Below are 16,538 nucleotides of genomic sequence, written 5' to 3' on the forward strand. Positions count from 1 at the left end.
ATGGTGTTTACATTTGAGCAATACTGTTGAGCATGTACGGCTTTAAAATTGTTCAATAATGAGTCATAGTCTGTACAATTATGGCCATGAGTCATCCATGACCAACATGTTAGACAATCAGAAGTTGGCATCACAGGCTAATCAATAAGGTTGCAGCCTAGAACTGATGTTACTATAAACACACTGGCTCTTTACCTGGAAATTTGGGATTCCCAAGTTTCTCACCATCTAGCTACTGCCACCTAGGTCAGTTGCTAGATATGGGGAATCCCCACTTTCCCAATTTCAGTCAATAATTGTCAAGTAGGCATAGCCAATCACACAGCACAATATGATCACATGATTAGGCTAAACCAATCAGACATGAGAAAAAGACTGCATCTCATTAGCTTATATTATCATAGAATTGGCAGCCTGAAATCATCCATGTTGTTTACCCGCAACTTCGGATTTTATCCGAACACTGCCAGGTTTGAAGTGGATGGATTGAACAGTTCTTCAACAAATGAGTGAAGAACACGTGGATGGCATACAGAGATTTCCTGACTTATTAGTGGGATGTGAAAATCCTGTCAGGAGCTCTCACCTACAGGAAAACTGGGCCTGTGGCTACTGCGGAGAATGAGCTCGACCCTTTTACAGCTCATACGCTACAGGCAAAGGATTAATGCTGCATGCTAGTTATGTTGGTTGTTTGACCACATGAACAGAAGAGATCAAATGAGTTGAGCAGTCACACCTACAGTAATAATGCAATCTCTTTTAAAAGTTAGGTAGCTTCAAACTTCAGCAGGCAGCACATTAATAGCTTTCAAAAAGATGAGCTTTCCTCAGGATGTTGGGAAAGCTCATTCATTTGTAACACAGCATGATGTTGCTTGAAGACTCTGATTGCTCCAGTTTTTTAAAATAAATAATTATTTTTTAAATGGGCAACTTATTTCTCCCTCAAATTAATGATTTACACTTACATTTGGATTGCTTTCTTTCAGCACTGAGACTGACTGCTATTTGTTTGGGAACTCCATGTACACAAAGAACCTCTTACATAATGAAAAGAAACATTTAAATACATTTTATTATAAGATAAACCAAAAGCTGACAAAGTCCTGCCAACAGAATTCATTAACCCATGACAGTAACACATTCGGCACAGAATCTGTATCTGAAAACTTAAACTGGTTCATTCAGTCTTCATACAAACACTTGACGGTCTTTTCATACATTTCTCATCTTCACTCAGTGACTGCTGTCAGCCTCATGAATCCACAAATCGCAGCAGCGTTCCTGAAGTTGTAGGAATGCTGGAAGGAAAGAACAAGTATTTGTTAAATCAGTGGAATCAGATCAAAGTGTGGCTCAAGTTGGATATTTTGGGGCAAAAATGAAAAGGAACCACACTTCAAGAGACATTATTTTAGAGATCAAGAGCTGAGTAAGGTCATTTCACATTTTGACCGTAACAAACACCCATTAATGACCACAGTAAGTGCACTGCCAAAGCAAGTAATAAGGTCGTCCCGTGTCTACTGACCAGGCAGCGTCCCACTCAGAGGTCGTGGATGCTGCCTGTAAACAAAAAAGATGCCACAGTTTTTTTGGACTATCACAGAATTTGCTCCATTTTTAAGTTAAGACTTTTCATCTGATTTGAGTAGTTTCGTGGTATCGAGGACACCCCATGGAAATCTGTGTTATAAAGTTCAACCCTGTATCTTTGAAATGGTCCTTTCTACAGGCCTTCAAAATAGTAATGCAAGCCATACTATCAGGTTTTCAAGCCAAATTGAATTCAACCAAACTTCAGCTACATTTTTGAAATTCAGCATTCCTGAAGTCATAGTAGCAGATATTTGACCTAAAAAAACTGAACAGCACAGCTTAAGTAATTCTCCAGATATAGCAATTTGGACATGGCTCCACAGAAAAGGCTTAAAAATGCACCCCATTTTTTTTTAATAAGCAAACTAATATCAACTGAAAGGTAAAAATTGACAGAAATCTAAGAAATCTATCATCACCGTGGAATTGGAGAAATTGGACACGGTCAGGCTGGGAATTTTTCTAAAATTTGGTCAGTTGATATGGACTGACCCAATAGGATATCTTCCAGTTACTGAAATGATACTGAGAGAAGCTGTTTGATTTACCTACCCTTTTCACTTAACAAGTGGCTAAACTGACCTACTGAGAAAAAAAAATGTAATAGTTTCAGAACTGAAAGCATTCAATCTTATTACCTCTCTACCAGCTCTGCACCAACAATGTCATGGATGTGGTATTTCATGTGGAATTTCACTTGTGAATTCGTCCTCCGCTCCTCCATATCTGCCTTTAAGACTTCACCGTATTTGGACTTCTTCACCATGCCGAGCACTGCTTTACGGCCTAACGGCAAAGAGAAAAGAGAGATTAACAGGTGGCGTAACTAAGGGAAAGTACTGTTAAGATTCAAGTGAGATTCAACGTTAACCTTTTATGAAGTACTTAGTGAATTTGCCAGAGTTGGGAATGGAAAGCCACCAACTGCCTGCATCCCTCACAGTCAGGACTCCTGACTTAACCAGCTGACTGTGTGGGGAGAAAAAAGATTTTGTGCTCATCCTTCAGAATGGCTGATGTTTCAAATTCATTCAATAATGAAAATCACAAAATTGTAGAGATCTACACATATCCACTAACAACAATCTCCCACTCGCCTCTCCCATCACTTGGGAATAAGACTGAGACCGGAGTGAACACTCCACCCTTTTCCAGTTGAGGGCCACGGCCTCAGACTTGGAGATTCTCACTCGCCGCTTCACACTCGGTTGCAAACTGCTCCAGTGCTAGCTGGAGGCCACCACCTGATGAAGCCAACAGGATCACATCATCCACAAAAACAGATGAGATCCTGAAGCCACCAAAGTGCCAATTGGCTAAGCCTAGAAATTATGTCCACAAAAATAATGAACATAATTGATGACAAGGGGCAGCCCTGATGAAGTCCAACACCCACTGGAAATGAGTCTGACTTACTGCCAGTAATGCAGACCAAGCTCTTGCTGCAGCTATAGAGGGACTGAATGACTCATAGCAACAGGTCAGATACCTCAAACTCCCTAAGCACCTCCCACAGGATCCCCTGAGGGATGCAGCTGAATGCCTTCTCCAAGTCCACAAAACACACGTAGACTGGTTGGGCAAAAGAACATAAAGCATAAATAACTGGCCCGTGTTCCACGACGAGGACAAACACCACACTGTTCCTCCTGAATCTGAGGTTCAACTAATAGATGGACTCTCCTCTCCAGTACCTTCCCAGGAAGGGTGAGTAGTGTAATTCCCCCAATTAGCACATCTTCCAATAAGGAGCTCAGTCATTGGAGAGGGACTCAGAGGAAAGCTGCTACTCCTCCACATCAAAAGGAGACAGCTGAGGTGGCTCAGGCATCTGACTAGGATGCCTCTTGGGCAAGGTGATCCAGGTGTCCTTCCCGGAGGAGGGCCCCAGATAGACCCAGGACATGCTGACCTGGAAATACCTTGGTGTTCACCCCAGTGAGCTAGAGGAGGTGGCTGGGTTGAGGGAGGTTGGGGCTTCTCTGCTTAGGCTGCTGTCCCTATGATCTGGTCCCAATAGGTGGCAGAAGATGGATGGATGGATGGAAGTAGTTTGACTCAATATCAGCAGTGCACCTTTGTTTTACTTTTAGTTATCTATGAAGTGAAAATCTTGAGATTAAGAATGACTTTTGTGGGGGCTAAGATATAAAAGTTTGTTTTTAGTTTTTAGCTTGATATTAAGAATTTTCTCTAAACCTGGATGTAAAACCATGAGTCAAATGGAAGGTTTTGCAATGAAAAAAAACAAAGCATGCAATATTTGAGTTTCTTTCATACGTTATCTCAGAGTCGGTGAAGAGAAACTCTTTCAGCATCCTGTCTTTGGTGAAACTCAGATCTGTGCAAGTCGACACCACTTTCTCCAAGAACTTCTCCACTGTATCCATTGTCGTTTTGCCCTCTTGTCCTGCCAGCACTTTGGCCTTGTAGTCTGAAGTAAAAACCAGCCCAAAGGCTTCTGCATCGAACCCCAGCTGGAACATCAGCAGTTCTCCTCGTTCACGCAATTTATTCTGTGTACCACAAGGACAGCAGTGAGTTGTATTTCACATCTAGAGCCACAAAAACAATTACACATACATCTCTGACACTTAAGAGTCACCTTACCACCTCCTTGTCCACCAAAGTCTTATCATTCTGTATACTATAGAGCTGGTGCTTCAGCACAATCTCAGGCAATGCATCGTTGAAGAGCTTTCTGGGAAACAGTGTCATGAGGTACTCCAGGCTGGATTTAATGTCAGCTGGTCCTTTTAGAGTGAAGAAATGTAAATTTGAACTTTACATCAAAGAGTTTTTTCTTTTAAAGCACGTTATTGTTAGCTTTTTTGGTGTCACACCCACCCTCTTCTTCAGCAGCTGTGGCTCCAAACCGTTCTGTGCCATTTCTTATCTTCTTCACCTTGATGAAAGCGTCTGAAATTAGAGCCCGTTTCCGGTTCATACCTGGAGGAGAAATTTACACCTGTTCACTCAGGGTGCTGCTTTCTTCGCCACACAACGCAGACCCCCATACAAAAATTTTTTAAATGGTCAATCATATTATATCCTACTAATGAAACACAATAGCCTACATTACAGCTCCCCTTATCTGCCAACTTCTGATGAATTGATTAGTAGACATAGTGCCGCCTATACATGTATACTTCAGAAAATAATATCAGTTTCCTTCGGTTAAAGATTTGTTGATAACAGTCCACCGGTTCAATCACTTTAAGCTCCTCGTCAGCCATGCTAACGCTGCTAGCTAACGCTAGTCCGCTTATCTTATACGTTAGACTGAGCTATTTTAACTCGAAAGGAAATGTAATCTTTACCCGATAAATAAACCCAATAACTAGTTTTCACATCACTTTATTCCCAGCGAACAACATACAACCTCCTAACATCTCCAACGAACTGCTACAAGTCTTCTTCATACGGTTATTTAGAGGGGGGTTTTTAGAGGAAGCGTCGCGGCTGCCACCCAGCGGACTGGATGCAAAAGTGCACACGGAAATGGCGTTTAGCTTGCTGTTAGCATGTGATACTAGTTTGCTTCCCTGCTACAAAAACAAAGCAGCGTTCATGCAGCGTTTCTCACTCAGCTTCCGCTCGGTGTTAATCGGTTAAGATGCAGCAAACGTGTGTTTGCTGTTTTTATGCCAAGTCCTCTTTTACTGACCTTTGACTTAATATAAACAGGAACCTCTAACGTTAGCTTAGCAACTTTGGCTTGGTGTGCTGTCAAAAAGGTAGGTTATCTCTTGTTTACGTGTAATTTACTCTTGAAAGTATGTTTTAATAAGAAAAAAGGGAATGCAGAACAGCTGTAAGGCATGCACTTAAGTGAGAGAGTGCAGCCACACAGCAAACATTAAGTGCTGCTTTTCCATTAATGCATTAAACAGTTATAAACACGGGGTTATGGGGCCAGAAGTGCTGAATTTAAAATTAAACTGATTAATTACACACACAAAATTCGTTACAGAGAGAAGTAAAAGGACAAATCTCAAGCTTTATACAAACAGTATTGTGCAAAATGTTTCAGCCACCACTCATTTCTTTATTTTTTTCTAGTAAGATGGTAAATATGTGCAGTGATTTATTAAAACCTCTACAAGCATGCATGGGAATACCATATATAAGGCAAAAACAGAGTCTCTACTATTCTAACAAGCTTGAAAGTCAATATTTGGTATGAGCACCTTTATTCTTTAACGAACTCTCTTTGGCAGCTTCCTTATCAGTTCTTTAAGTAGTCTTCAGGAATAGTTCTCCAGGCTTCCTGAGGACATTACTCAAGACAACTTTCAAAAACTATAAGAAAGTCTGGTTCCTTGGAAGCAAAATATAAAGACATGACGAGTGTCTCGAGACATAGTGTTACTGTAGCTGTAACACTATGCAGTGTGAGATTGAAAAAGCAGAAACCTTAAGCACTATAAACCATAACTGCTAGTGGGAAAAATGTTTCAAATAAATAAGTTGAAGAAAGATCGTCTTCAGTAGCAACACAAGTAAGCCAGAGGTTTCTCTACTGTCCTGCAGGACAGCAAAACTTTTAAGAATATTGATAATCATCATTATAATCACTCTGACTCATGACTTTTTTTCCCCCTTCCAGTTATGGACCACCACATTTCCAGCAGCAGCTATCACAAACACCAGTCCTCATACAAAAGAGAAAGAGATGACGGTGGAAGAAATCCATGTGAGAGTAAACGCTTCAGAACGAACAACCAGCACCAGTATCAGTCTGGTTCAGCTCCGGGGCAAAACCCTTTGAGCTCCAGGACTTTAAGTACCAGAAAGGAACTTTATGAACGAGACTTTCCTGTTTACAAACAGCCTGTGGAAGTGGGATGTTTTTCCCTCAACTCTGAGCGTAGATTCTTCAATGACAGCAGGCAGATGAGGTATTATGTGGAGCCTGACAGAAATCCAAATTTTGACCTGAGGGATGGATACAGGGATCGCTTTATAAAGAGAGACGACAGCGTGAAGGAGAGGCTGGACCATATCCTCCGGTGGATGGTAGCCAGTAAATCAAAGCTTAACCCAAGGGTGGCAGCAGCTTCATCACGGTAAGTGTAGCTGTTAGTTTCCTGTTTTTATTGTATTTCTCTTCAGGTCACCACATAGGGCCCACACATGGAGAGACAGACATTATTGATCTCTAACCACAACAACAGTTCCTACTGGACATGTATTCTTTGATCAACCTCTGCTCTTCCCAGCACATTGGATGTCGACTTTGTGACGTGGCGGGGCCATCTGACCAAGCTACTGACCACTCCTTATGAGACAAAGGAGGGCTGGTTGTTAGCAGTCACCAGGTTCAGGGGCACGTTTTACATCAGCGAGGTGGAAACTGAAACTGCTCGCAGGGAACGGGAAAACCGCACTGAGAGGCATGAAGAGATGATGTACTGGGGATACAAGTTTGAGCAATATACATGTGCAGGTGGGTGGGTTTATTAAGTAGTGAAATAGTAACTCCTTTTTCATTCACAGGAATACCTCATAATCAAAACATCTAGTGTTATATTTAGTCAGTCCAGTCATGCCTGGGAAGGAGAACAATATGTGAGATTCAAACAGTGACAAAAATAAAAATATTCACGGTGTTAAAAAAACAAACTGCATGCCTTCATGGGTTCCCTCTGGGCACTCTTGTTTTGGTAATTGTCGATCCTACATTGGTGTGAATGGTGTCTCTCGCTGTGTTAGCCCTGTGATAGACTAGCATCCTGCCTAGGGTGTACTCTTCCCTTTCCCAGACTGCTTCAAGCTGATAGGAATGCAACATTAACTCAAATAACCACTGTTACAACTAAAGTATACAAAAAAAAAACACATCTCTGAATGAACCTTGAGGCTACAGCAGTGGAAGAGCACACCAAGTGTCAGTCCTGTCAGCTAAGAACAGGAAACTGAAGTTAAATTTCACCTAGACTCACCAAAATTATACAGTAGAAGATTGGAAAAACATTACCTGGATGAGTCTCAAGTTTTGCTGTGATGGTAGCAGCAAAATTAGGCATAAACAACATGAAAGCATGGCTCCATCCTGCCTGGTATCAAAGTTTCAGGGCGCTGCTCGTGGTGTAATGTTTTTGGGGATATTTTCTTGTTACAGTTTGGGGCCCTTAGTACCAACTGAACAACATATGCCACAGCTTACCTGTTGCTGATCATGTCCATCTTCTGATGGCTGCTTCCAGCAGCTGTCCTTTTGTGCAGTAAAGATTTATGACCACATCTCAACTCCTCAGAAGTTGTAGATCACTATCGGTTTCCTCCTCCAACTGAATTCAGCTGATTGTAGCAAGTGTGCAGGAAAAGTACGCTTTTTTTTCTGCCCACCCAGTGGAGATAATTGAACTCAAGTAACAGCTTAAATTTTTGACTACTAACTACAATGTGATTACAGATCTTGGTATGAGATAAATTGCTCCATTATACAAAAATGTAATGTGATTATAGTAATATCCAACACTGGTTATGACTCACTGTACTATACTTGACTTCTAATTTTTATTTTTTTTATTCTTAGCATTAATATTTCCTTTGTGTGGCAGAAATAGGCTTGCATAAATACCAGTCTGTCACATTATATTAGATATGAAGACCAAACCCAGATCATAAAAAGCACATAAAGTGATAAGCAGATGCTTCAGTGATGTTTCACCTTTGTCTGTCCTGTAGATAACGCCCACAGTTCACCTGACCCTGGAGGAGTCGTTAACACCAACGAGGCCTTCTGCACTGTGGTGCAAACTCGGCTCGCAGATCACAGATTGCTGTTCTCTGGCGAGGTGGACTGTCGGGACAAAGATCCCAAAGCTCCGGCTCCTCCTGCCTGTTACGTGGAGCTGAAGACCTCTGCAGAGATCTGCACTCCCAAACAGCGCAGCAACTTCCACAGGTAAGTAAAGAGTCACATCATTTTCATGTCATGTTGTTGGCTGGATGCTAAAGCTTTTATTTTGGTGCTCCTCAGGTTCAAATTGCTAAAGTGGTGGGCCCAGTCGTTTCTCCCGGGAGTCCCTCGAGTGGTGGCAGGTTTCCGAGATCAGGAAGGTGTAGTTGTTTCTGTGGAGACCTTTCACATCTCTAAGATTTCCCATCTCATCAAGGTAGAGTAATAAATAACTAGGTGACTAAAAACATCTGTCAACACACCATATGTGCACTTCATCAGCCTTCTGTACATCTTTTAAACAGAACGAGTACAACTGCTGGAAGCCGACTGTATGTATGAACTTCTGCTGCGATTTCCTGTCTTTTGTGAAGCGCGTAGTTACTGAAGACAGTCATAGGTGAGCTGTAATAACACTTAGTATATTTGAAGCCCTTTGTGTTGCTAATGAATGATAGTTTCCATTTCAGAGTTGTGTACCTGTTCTCCTGGGAGCCCTACAAAGATGTTACCTACTCTGTCCACAGAGACTCTCAGTATTGCTTCCTGCCACTCTGGTATGTTGAGGAGATGACCAGTAATGAAGACTCCCACCATCAGCCCAAAGTGTAATTTATACTTTTGCATTAAATCTATGTAGAACCTGTGATGTAGCTTATGTTAAGTGGCCGACCCTGTTACCAGTGCTGGAGTGCCTGTGTTCCTCACAATTTTGCTGCCAAAAAATGGTAGTTTGATAACGGGGTTTCTCTCTTGGAGTTGATTGATTCTCGTCCAATCAATTTGAAGAAGGAGCCATAAATGCATAGGAGGAAGGGAGGGGCACATCAGCATAAGTTATAGCATAGGATTTGTGGTTATAATGTCACTATGGCATAGATTTATCGCAGAAGTATAAATCCAGCAAAAGGCGCGAGTCCATCATTAAACTGTAGACCTCCAGTGGAGGGTTCTGTACCAAAATATGGACATTTGATTTGTTAGAAATTTGCACGAGCTCACTCATCAGTCTTCTGGGGCGATTTAATCATTTGTTAAGCAGCACTGAATTAGATTGTTGTATTGGTTTAAATAAAATGTAATAAATAAATATGACAGTATACATTACTATTGTTTCTCAATCTTTATTGGTCCCTTGTTATGACAATAATTTAAACCCACAAACAGTGTTATGTTTATTTAAATGAAATTAGAAAATCTGTAATTTCTTTGTTGTAAGCTATCAAACAAGTACTGGATGTAAACATAACATTCATTTTGAAGAAGAAAAAAAAAAGAATTTGTTTTGTTTTGTAAGACTTTAAAAGCAGTGGTGCAGTTTTTTAAACTGTTACCCAAATGTGTGACAGCTGACAGAAGAGTGTCACTAAGCTACAGTACTGACAGTACAATGAAAAGTCTGAAGGCTGTGGTGTTAAGAGCAGCACCTCTTGTGAAAACCAGTTTAACAGCAGCAGCAATAAATCAACTGTCAAATGGCATCAAGTTCAATGGCAGCATTAACTCATTTACCACAGAGAGAGAGAGAGAGAGAGAGGGAGCTGCACTGATGAACAAATACTGTGAATTACTGCAATCCCTGACTACCTTACTTACAGGGTGCTGACAGAAATAATGGAAGACACTGGTGTGAAAGAAATGTGCACATACTGGACATTGCAATATTGAAAACGGTAGGAAAAAAAAAAAAACTCAGTGCATCAAGTGTTTGTGTAGATCAAGAGTCACTGAATGACTTACAGACGAGTGACAAAGAAAAAAAAAAAGGTGCAACCATCCAGAGCAGAAACAAGGCAGTCAAAACTCACCTTTGATGTTAAAATGTCCAACTTTCTATTAGGCCTCTTTCATAAGAACTGGACATGGCTGCTTTTGTATATAAGCTTTACGAAGGCTTAAAGGTCAGAGTGTGGCTACACCGACAGGTACATGACGACAAAGGCGTCTTATCTGCTTCACCAGTTTTTCTGCTGTTGGTGCCTTTTGTTCTGGGATACTCTAATCAATAGCCTGCCCAAGAAATCCACACTGTCATCCAAAAATGGGCTCCACTGGCTCCACAAACAACACAACATGGTAGCAGCCAAAACCAGAGTCCAACACTAATGGAGGGTTGATAGTGGCTACATCTACTTCTTTTGTTTGTTTTAAATGTCTTTTTTGTTTTTTATTCTGTCTATGGGAAAACCCAAAACCTCTGATTCCTACAGTGAGCGAATGTTATGCTTTATGTTTGATGATTATGACAACAATACAAATCAGAAGCTACGGCCTCTGCAGGCACAACATCACAAAACAAAGTCATTTGAGAGAATTTGTACTGAAATGTCAGTCAGTGCACCCCACCACCATCACCAACATTAGGTTATATCTTTTGGAAGAATAGTATATCCCTCTAAAAGTCATGAAGCTGCAGAGCCACAACTTACTAAGACTAAATTTGTCACCCGCCTGTATGTCAGCTCATGGTACAGTTTATTTTCATACTGCATTACATTCAGAGGCACTTGGTACCTGTAACTACAGGTATGTGTCTGCAGTGTGTGCAGACACACATTTCACTGTGCTCTTTGCCATTTATATTCATTTTACTTTTCTACATTATAACTTAACATTTTTGAGTTTACTTCCTTTCACAGCCCTCCTTTATACTACTAATTTGTGACACTTTTTTAAAGTGCGACCATATTATTTATATATTTATATATATATATATATATATATATATATAGAGTCAACAGTCTGGACACACTTTCCTATTTATATGAATCACAGGTAGTAATTTCATAAGGTTTCTCTTGTAGGATATCAGTTAAAAAAATTCACAGTTATAAACTGAAGTATATGTAAAGAATGGGTCAGCAGTTTAGATTAAGGCAGAGGTAAACTTACTGGTTACACCAAATACAGCGAAGCGCAGACATTAAGGTAAAAGTCTAACATTTTGTGAAATACACTTTTTCAAATTCATATGAAAATGATGAGTGATATTCATCTGCACAAGTCCAACAGTTAAATATGAAACTACAGCTGTTAAAAACTCAAGAATCAACAAAGACTGGGAAAATGGGAGAACGGCTATTCCCCAGTGAGCTTGGTGGGTTTGTGTCCGTCCACCAGAGTCCTAACAGTCTTCTAACGTAGCCATCATCTCTCAGAAAGAGGGCAAATAAGTGTAGGACAGTTGAGCTCTTTAAATGGTGTTTTTTTTCCCCCTTTTGCCTTTTCAAATGGTCACTCAAAATTAGGATCCCTTTAGCTCTGCTCACATTAGAAACATTTATACAACAGAAAAGATTGTTTGGATCACGAGTCTGTGCTTTCCCTTGTCACATAAACTCAGCTAACTTCAGCCCCTGCAAGGCCATCCTGAGCCAAGAGAAATGCACCAGTGGAGAACATGTGTATGCACAGATGTTAGTGGTTAAAGGTTAACAACAGCAATAATTAAACCCCCCTCTGGTTATGTTATATAATTTGGGAAGGGATGTGACTCTACGGTTCTGAAGGCACTGAACCTTGCTTGTATTATAATGCCTATTTGACAGAAACAATTCATAGCATTGGTGTAACATCAGCAGGCTCTGATAAAAACCTACTGAGGATGCGTGTTCAGGTAGCTGCCTTCAGTGCTTCATTTTCTTATTCAAGCCCATGACTTTGAAGGTAACGGCAGCGATCTTCTCATAGACAACAAACATGAGGGCAGCCGTCAGTACCGTCTGCAGCAGCTTGGCCTCCAGGCCTTTGTACAAACCGAGCGCGCCGTGCTTCCTGCAATAAACACAGATATATAACAGTAGCCATCGCAACAGTTTCACCTGTGTGCGCACTGTGTGAGGGGGATAGTGTGTTTGTAGAGATGCTGGACTCACTTGATCCGGTCCATCAGCAGCAACAAAATGTTCGAAAGGCTCCCCATCACGCCACCCTTGCCATCACTTTGATATTGGCCAAACTGATGAAAAAGCATAAAATAAGTTATGCATGTATTACAGATTGAATAATATTTACCAGTTGTCCATAGAATTATAGTGCTGGCTTTTTTATGCCAAAGGTCAGAGGTGAATGGCCAGACTGCATGGAGCTTATAGTAAGGCAACAGTAACTCAGAAAACCAGTCATTATAAACAAGGTACATCATGCAGAAGCATATCTTAGTATGCAGAAGAGCATCTCAGCTGCAGCAGCAGAAGAGCGCACCAGGCGGCACTTCTGTCAGCTCACCAAAATTGGACAACACAAGATTTGAAAAATGTTGCCTGGCCTGATGACTCTCGAATTCTGGGTCAACATTTAGATGGTAGGGTCAGAACTGCGTACCTAATAAAGTGTCCGGTGAGTGTACACAAAAATTTACAATATGTTTTCTCCCAGACTTGGCCAGGAATACTAACTTGTTTTTTAAGTTTTGCAGAAACATAATTTTGCAATGTGTGAGCGTTTGGCTCATTGATGTATTTCTATTAGTTGTTAATATCTTAATTGTATGGCACAGAGGAATGAGATATACCTGTCCAGATGGCTTTTGCTGAACAGGACATTAATTCATTTAACAAGACCCAATTTGTTATTTTTGTCTGTTTATTGGATTTCCTGTCATTAAGAAAACTTTGAACTTCAGCCTAATCCTTGGAAAATAATATTTTCTATAGCAGTATTTACCCTCAGGATGGCCTGAACCGTCTGCAGAGGATATGTGGCAGTGGTAGCGATGGCCTTGGCAATGGCTCCAATGAGAAAAATCTTTGCTGAGGATATCTGTGGTAAAAGATAAAGATTTAACCCTGTTTTCTTTTAGTGCAACATTACTATTGTGATCACACAGGTTAAATAAAATAAAAAAACTAAAGTTATGTAATTACACAAACCATCAGCACTAAAATTAACAGGTCAGGTGACTGACCACCAGCTTGCCGATCACAGCCATTCAGGCACGGCATGAGAGGATGCTGATTGATTAGCTTCAGCAACACTGGATTTCTTTATGTCTTCTCACCTTCCTCCCTCCTCTGCCTGCCTTCCTCTTCATGGCTTCATAAATCATGAACTGTACAGCAGGGTTGAGGACGAGGATAAGAGAGGGCAGAGTGCCGTTCCACAGCGTTCCCACCCCCTCGTTGGCTATGATCTGTGAGAAAGCATCTGAAAGTGAAGCAGCGAGGTTTGAAAAACCACACAGTCACAAGACAAACATGTCCGAAGTGTTGAAGTGTGAGACAGATCTAACCACACACCAAATATGCCTCTGTAGTGGGTCTGATGGAGGTCCTCATTTCTGAACTTTACCCCCTGCAGCTTCAGTCGAGTGTTGACCACCCACATGGGAGTGGTCAGGATCACATTCACCATCCCTACATGAACAACAGAGTTTTAGGTTTCTTGAGTCACTCCCTACTGAGTTTTTCAAACTCTAGAAGTACACAAACCAGTGGGTGACATGACACAGGATAGGACCAACATCTTTTACATACAGTCTGTGGGATATGTTCAGTGAGCACAAACAAATCCAAGATTCATCCATTCAATCAGGGACTTTTATCACACAATCATGCCCTCCGCTTTTGAAAGGTGGGCCTTTTCTGAAGCCCTGCTTGGACACTGCTGTTTCCATTTGTTTTGTTTTTTGCAGGTTTCTTTCTAGCTTCACTACTTTTCCATGATCCACCTCAGTGTTTCTTTATATAGCAAAATGGAAGTGTGGCAGTATGCAGACTGCAAATAGCAAGCACACACCTGGGAATTTATTCAATAACTTGGTAGTTTAAAAAACAAAACAAAACTGCAATTGCTGTTTTCGTACACTACTGAATTTTGTTTATTGAAAAGAAACACCTTGAATCCATTAAAGTCCTTCAGTCATATGACAGTTATATGACACTTCCCATCAGGTCAGCACTTACCTGATACAATTCCCATCAGCAGGTCTTTGCCAGGTCTGGAAGTGCTTGGACCGGATGTCGTCAGCCTCTTCAGCGAGTTGAATGTGTAGAAGTAGACAAAATTGGAGCAGCAGAGGCTGGAGATAACTGGGAACCAGCCTCTGTACAGTGACAGACTGGGGAGAGGTGGAAGAGAGGAATTTGAATAGTGAGTGTTCAGTCATGTGGCCTTAACCCTGGTTTAGAGTCCAGCTGCAGCTACCAATGATTTTCATTATCTGTTTAATCTGCGATTACCTCGGTCTGCAACATTTGGTTAAATTGTAATTGTGCTCAAATAAAAACAGAACAAGTCATAACTTGGTATAATTTTTAAACCAGCAGCCTCAATGATATAAAATCCCAAAACTATACGTACAAGCCTTCTTCCTTTGCTATCTCAGCCAGAATGACAGGGGTGGATTTCGACTTTCGCTTCTCATCCACTGAAAAACAAACAGAAATGCACCTGAAGTCATTCAAGGAGTCTCTGGACAAAGATTGGACACGTGAAGATCAGTTTCATGGTTTATCTCAGCAGGAAGGCACGGAGCACCTTTATATGCCTTATAAGCATGGAAGCATGGGAGTGCTTTGCAATAAACAACATAAACAGAAATACATTCCCTATGAGGAAAAAAAAAAAAAAACACCACATTTATGAGTTTTTAAATCTTTGGGATAGAGCCAACACTAAAGCCCCCCCAAAACTCACCCTGGAGTCTGCTTTTGGCCGTGTCCAAAGGAAAGAAGACGCTCATAGCTGTCACACTCCCCTAAAAGACAACGCACTGCAACATTGACATCGATAGGTAACACATTTGTAAGTTTACACTGCTTATTGCGAACATCCTGCTATTAAGAGGCGAATGCCCAAACCCCATTAAAACAAACATAAAATTGCTCCTTTTGTTGCACTCACCATTGCACCTGCCACAGCATGAACCAGCGTCTCATAGGACAGGAGGCCGACAGCCAAGCCACCGTTGTCGGACATCTCTGCAGGCGTCTCCCGGGTCCAACCGCACAAATGCAACACCGGGAAGTAACTGTCGGTAAACCCGAGGAAAGATGGCAAGCGGGCGGTCTGGGTTTCCCGGACAGTGGAAAGGGTTAGAGAATGAGACAAGTATTCACAGCTTCATGTTAGAGGAAACCCAAAAGCGACAAGAACCAGAAACCGAAGGAGGAAGAAAAGTGCCGACGGGATTGACTGAATTCTGCCGTTCCTCTTTTTGCTTCTGCTGTTTTTGGGAAATTATTAACTTTAACATAGAGTCTGTGAGCCACCTACTGGACTGGAGGGTTAAAAAAAACAAAAAAAAAACAACTAAAAAAGACAAAACATTTTTATGAGCTTATGCAGTTAGATCAGAAGTAAGAAATAAATACAATGGCTATCATATGATGTTTTTTCTGTCATGCTTGCAGAAAATAAAATGGCAATATGTATACACAAAGCCTATACACTCACCTGTTTATTGGGTACACCTGTTCAACTGCTCCTTTACAGCAACTATCTAAACAGCCAATCACATGGCAGCAAAGTTCAAACTGGGCAACAAGGGTGATTTAAGTAACTTTGAACATGGCATGTTTGTTGGTGCCAGATGTGCTGGTCTGAGTATTTTAGAAACAGCTGATCCCACAGAACCATCTGGTTTACTGTACAGACAATGGTCGGGAAAAATGAGAATATGGCCAGACAGTCAATAAAACAGACCAGTAACGGAAATTATTGTTAGAACAGTTTACCAACAAAAAAGTTTTCTTTTTTTTAAATCAAGAGAATAATCAGCTGATTAACATATTATTCAAAAAATCGCAAGTTGGTTGCAATAATACAGTTAAAAACTACTTAATCTTTCTTGATTCTTAATACATTTGCTATTTTAAGTATATTGTGTTATTTTGGTACTTCTGCTGAAATTAGTAATATAAATTAAGTATTTCTAATACTGTTTTAAACATATCTAATTAGATCAGTGATGGATAAATAGAGCGAGCAATAAGTTATTAATATTAGTATACTTAAGACAATTTCCTGGTGTACATGCTTGGATATTTAAGTTTTATACTGATTCAAGCTGACACATGTCAGAGAGAGT

The 16,538-nt window shown here is 40.8% G+C and overlaps 3 protein-coding genes across 4 annotated transcripts; 1 reads left to right on the forward strand and 2 right to left on the reverse strand.

The window, feature by feature from the left end:
- Positions 1 to 1,060: 1,060 nt before the first annotated feature.
- On the reverse strand, positions 1,061 to 5,115 carry LOC115784955 (serine/threonine-protein kinase 19). Of its 2 annotated transcripts, none has more exons than XM_030736365.1 (7): positions 4,985 to 5,115; positions 4,450 to 4,551; positions 4,213 to 4,355; positions 3,883 to 4,118; positions 2,474 to 2,571; positions 2,241 to 2,388; positions 1,061 to 1,304 (listed from the first exon to the last, which is right to left on the reverse strand). In XM_030736365.1, exons 1-7 carry the CDS (start codon positions 5,022 to 5,024, stop codon positions 1,259 to 1,261), a joined length of 813 nt encoding a protein of 270 aa, XP_030592225.1. In that variant the 5' UTR covers positions 5,025 to 5,115; the 3' UTR covers positions 1,061 to 1,258. The 2 variants fall into 2 exon arrangements, with proteins under 2 accessions (XP_030592225.1, XP_030592226.1); XM_030736366.1 differs by having other exon boundaries at positions 4,923 to 5,043.
- Positions 5,071 to 9,581, forward strand: dxo (decapping exoribonuclease). Its single transcript, XM_030736364.1, has 7 exons — positions 5,071 to 5,339; positions 6,212 to 6,671; positions 6,825 to 7,051; positions 8,296 to 8,515; positions 8,591 to 8,726; positions 8,815 to 8,909; positions 8,980 to 9,581. The coding sequence occupies exons 2-7, from the start codon at positions 6,214 to 6,216 to the stop codon at positions 9,119 to 9,121; spliced, it is 1,278 nt and encodes a 425-aa protein (XP_030592224.1). The 5' UTR covers positions 5,071 to 5,339; positions 6,212 to 6,213; the 3' UTR covers positions 9,122 to 9,581.
- Positions 9,582 to 11,250: 1,669 nt separating this feature from the next.
- On the reverse strand, positions 11,251 to 15,656 carry slc25a17l (solute carrier family 25 member 17-like). The gene is made up of 9 exons (XM_030735975.1): positions 15,353 to 15,656; positions 15,146 to 15,206; positions 14,810 to 14,876; positions 14,413 to 14,567; positions 13,747 to 13,863; positions 13,509 to 13,654; positions 13,175 to 13,270; positions 12,385 to 12,467; positions 11,251 to 12,283 (listed from the first exon to the last, which is right to left on the reverse strand). The coding sequence occupies exons 1-9, from the start codon at positions 15,425 to 15,427 to the stop codon at positions 12,136 to 12,138; spliced, it is 948 nt and encodes a 315-aa protein (XP_030591835.1). The 5' UTR covers positions 15,428 to 15,656; the 3' UTR covers positions 11,251 to 12,135.
- Between the last annotated feature and the right edge of the window lie 882 nt (positions 15,657 to 16,538).

The sequence above is a fragment of the Archocentrus centrarchus genome, chromosome 8 (genome assembly GCF_007364275.1).
Source record: "Archocentrus centrarchus isolate MPI-CPG fArcCen1 chromosome 8, fArcCen1, whole genome shotgun sequence".
Classification (NCBI taxonomy): Eukaryota; Metazoa; Chordata; class Actinopteri; order Cichliformes; family Cichlidae; genus Archocentrus; species Archocentrus centrarchus.

Excerpts from the sequence above, each read along its gene's own strand:
- LOC115784955 (XM_030736365.1), bottom strand. The coding sequence starts at position 5,024 with ATGAAGAAGACTTGTAGCAGTTCGTTGGAGATGTTAGGAG. Across the intron at positions 4,119-4,212 it reads CTTTGGTGGACAAGGAGGTG|AATAAATTGCGTGAACGAGG; the intron begins GTAAGGTGACTC and ends TGTGGTACACAG. Across the intron at positions 1,305-2,240 it reads GGTGCAGAGCTGGTAGAGAG|CATTCCTACAACTTCAGGAA; the intron begins GTAATAAGATTG and ends CTTTCCTTCCAG.
- slc25a17l (XM_030735975.1), bottom strand. The coding sequence starts at position 15,427 with ATGTCCGACAACGGTGGCTTGGCTGTCGGCCTCCTGTCCTATGAGACG. Across the intron at positions 13,655-13,746 it reads CCACTACAGAGGCATATTTG|ATGCTTTCTCACAGATCATA; the intron begins GTGTGTGGTTAG and ends CTTCACTTTCAG. Across the intron at positions 12,468-13,174 it reads CGGTTCAGGCCATCCTGAGG|TTTGGCCAATATCAAAGTGA; the intron begins GTAAATACTGCT and ends CTTTTTCATCAG.
- dxo (XM_030736364.1), top strand. The coding sequence starts at position 6,214 with ATGGACCACCACATTTCCAGCAGCAGCTATCACAAACACCAGTCCTCA. Across the intron at positions 7,052-8,295 it reads TGAGCAATATACATGTGCAG|ATAACGCCCACAGTTCACCT; the intron begins GTGGGTGGGTTT and ends TCTGTCCTGTAG. Across the intron at positions 8,727-8,814 it reads AGATTTCCCATCTCATCAAG|AACGAGTACAACTGCTGGAA; the intron begins GTAGAGTAATAA and ends TCTTTTAAACAG.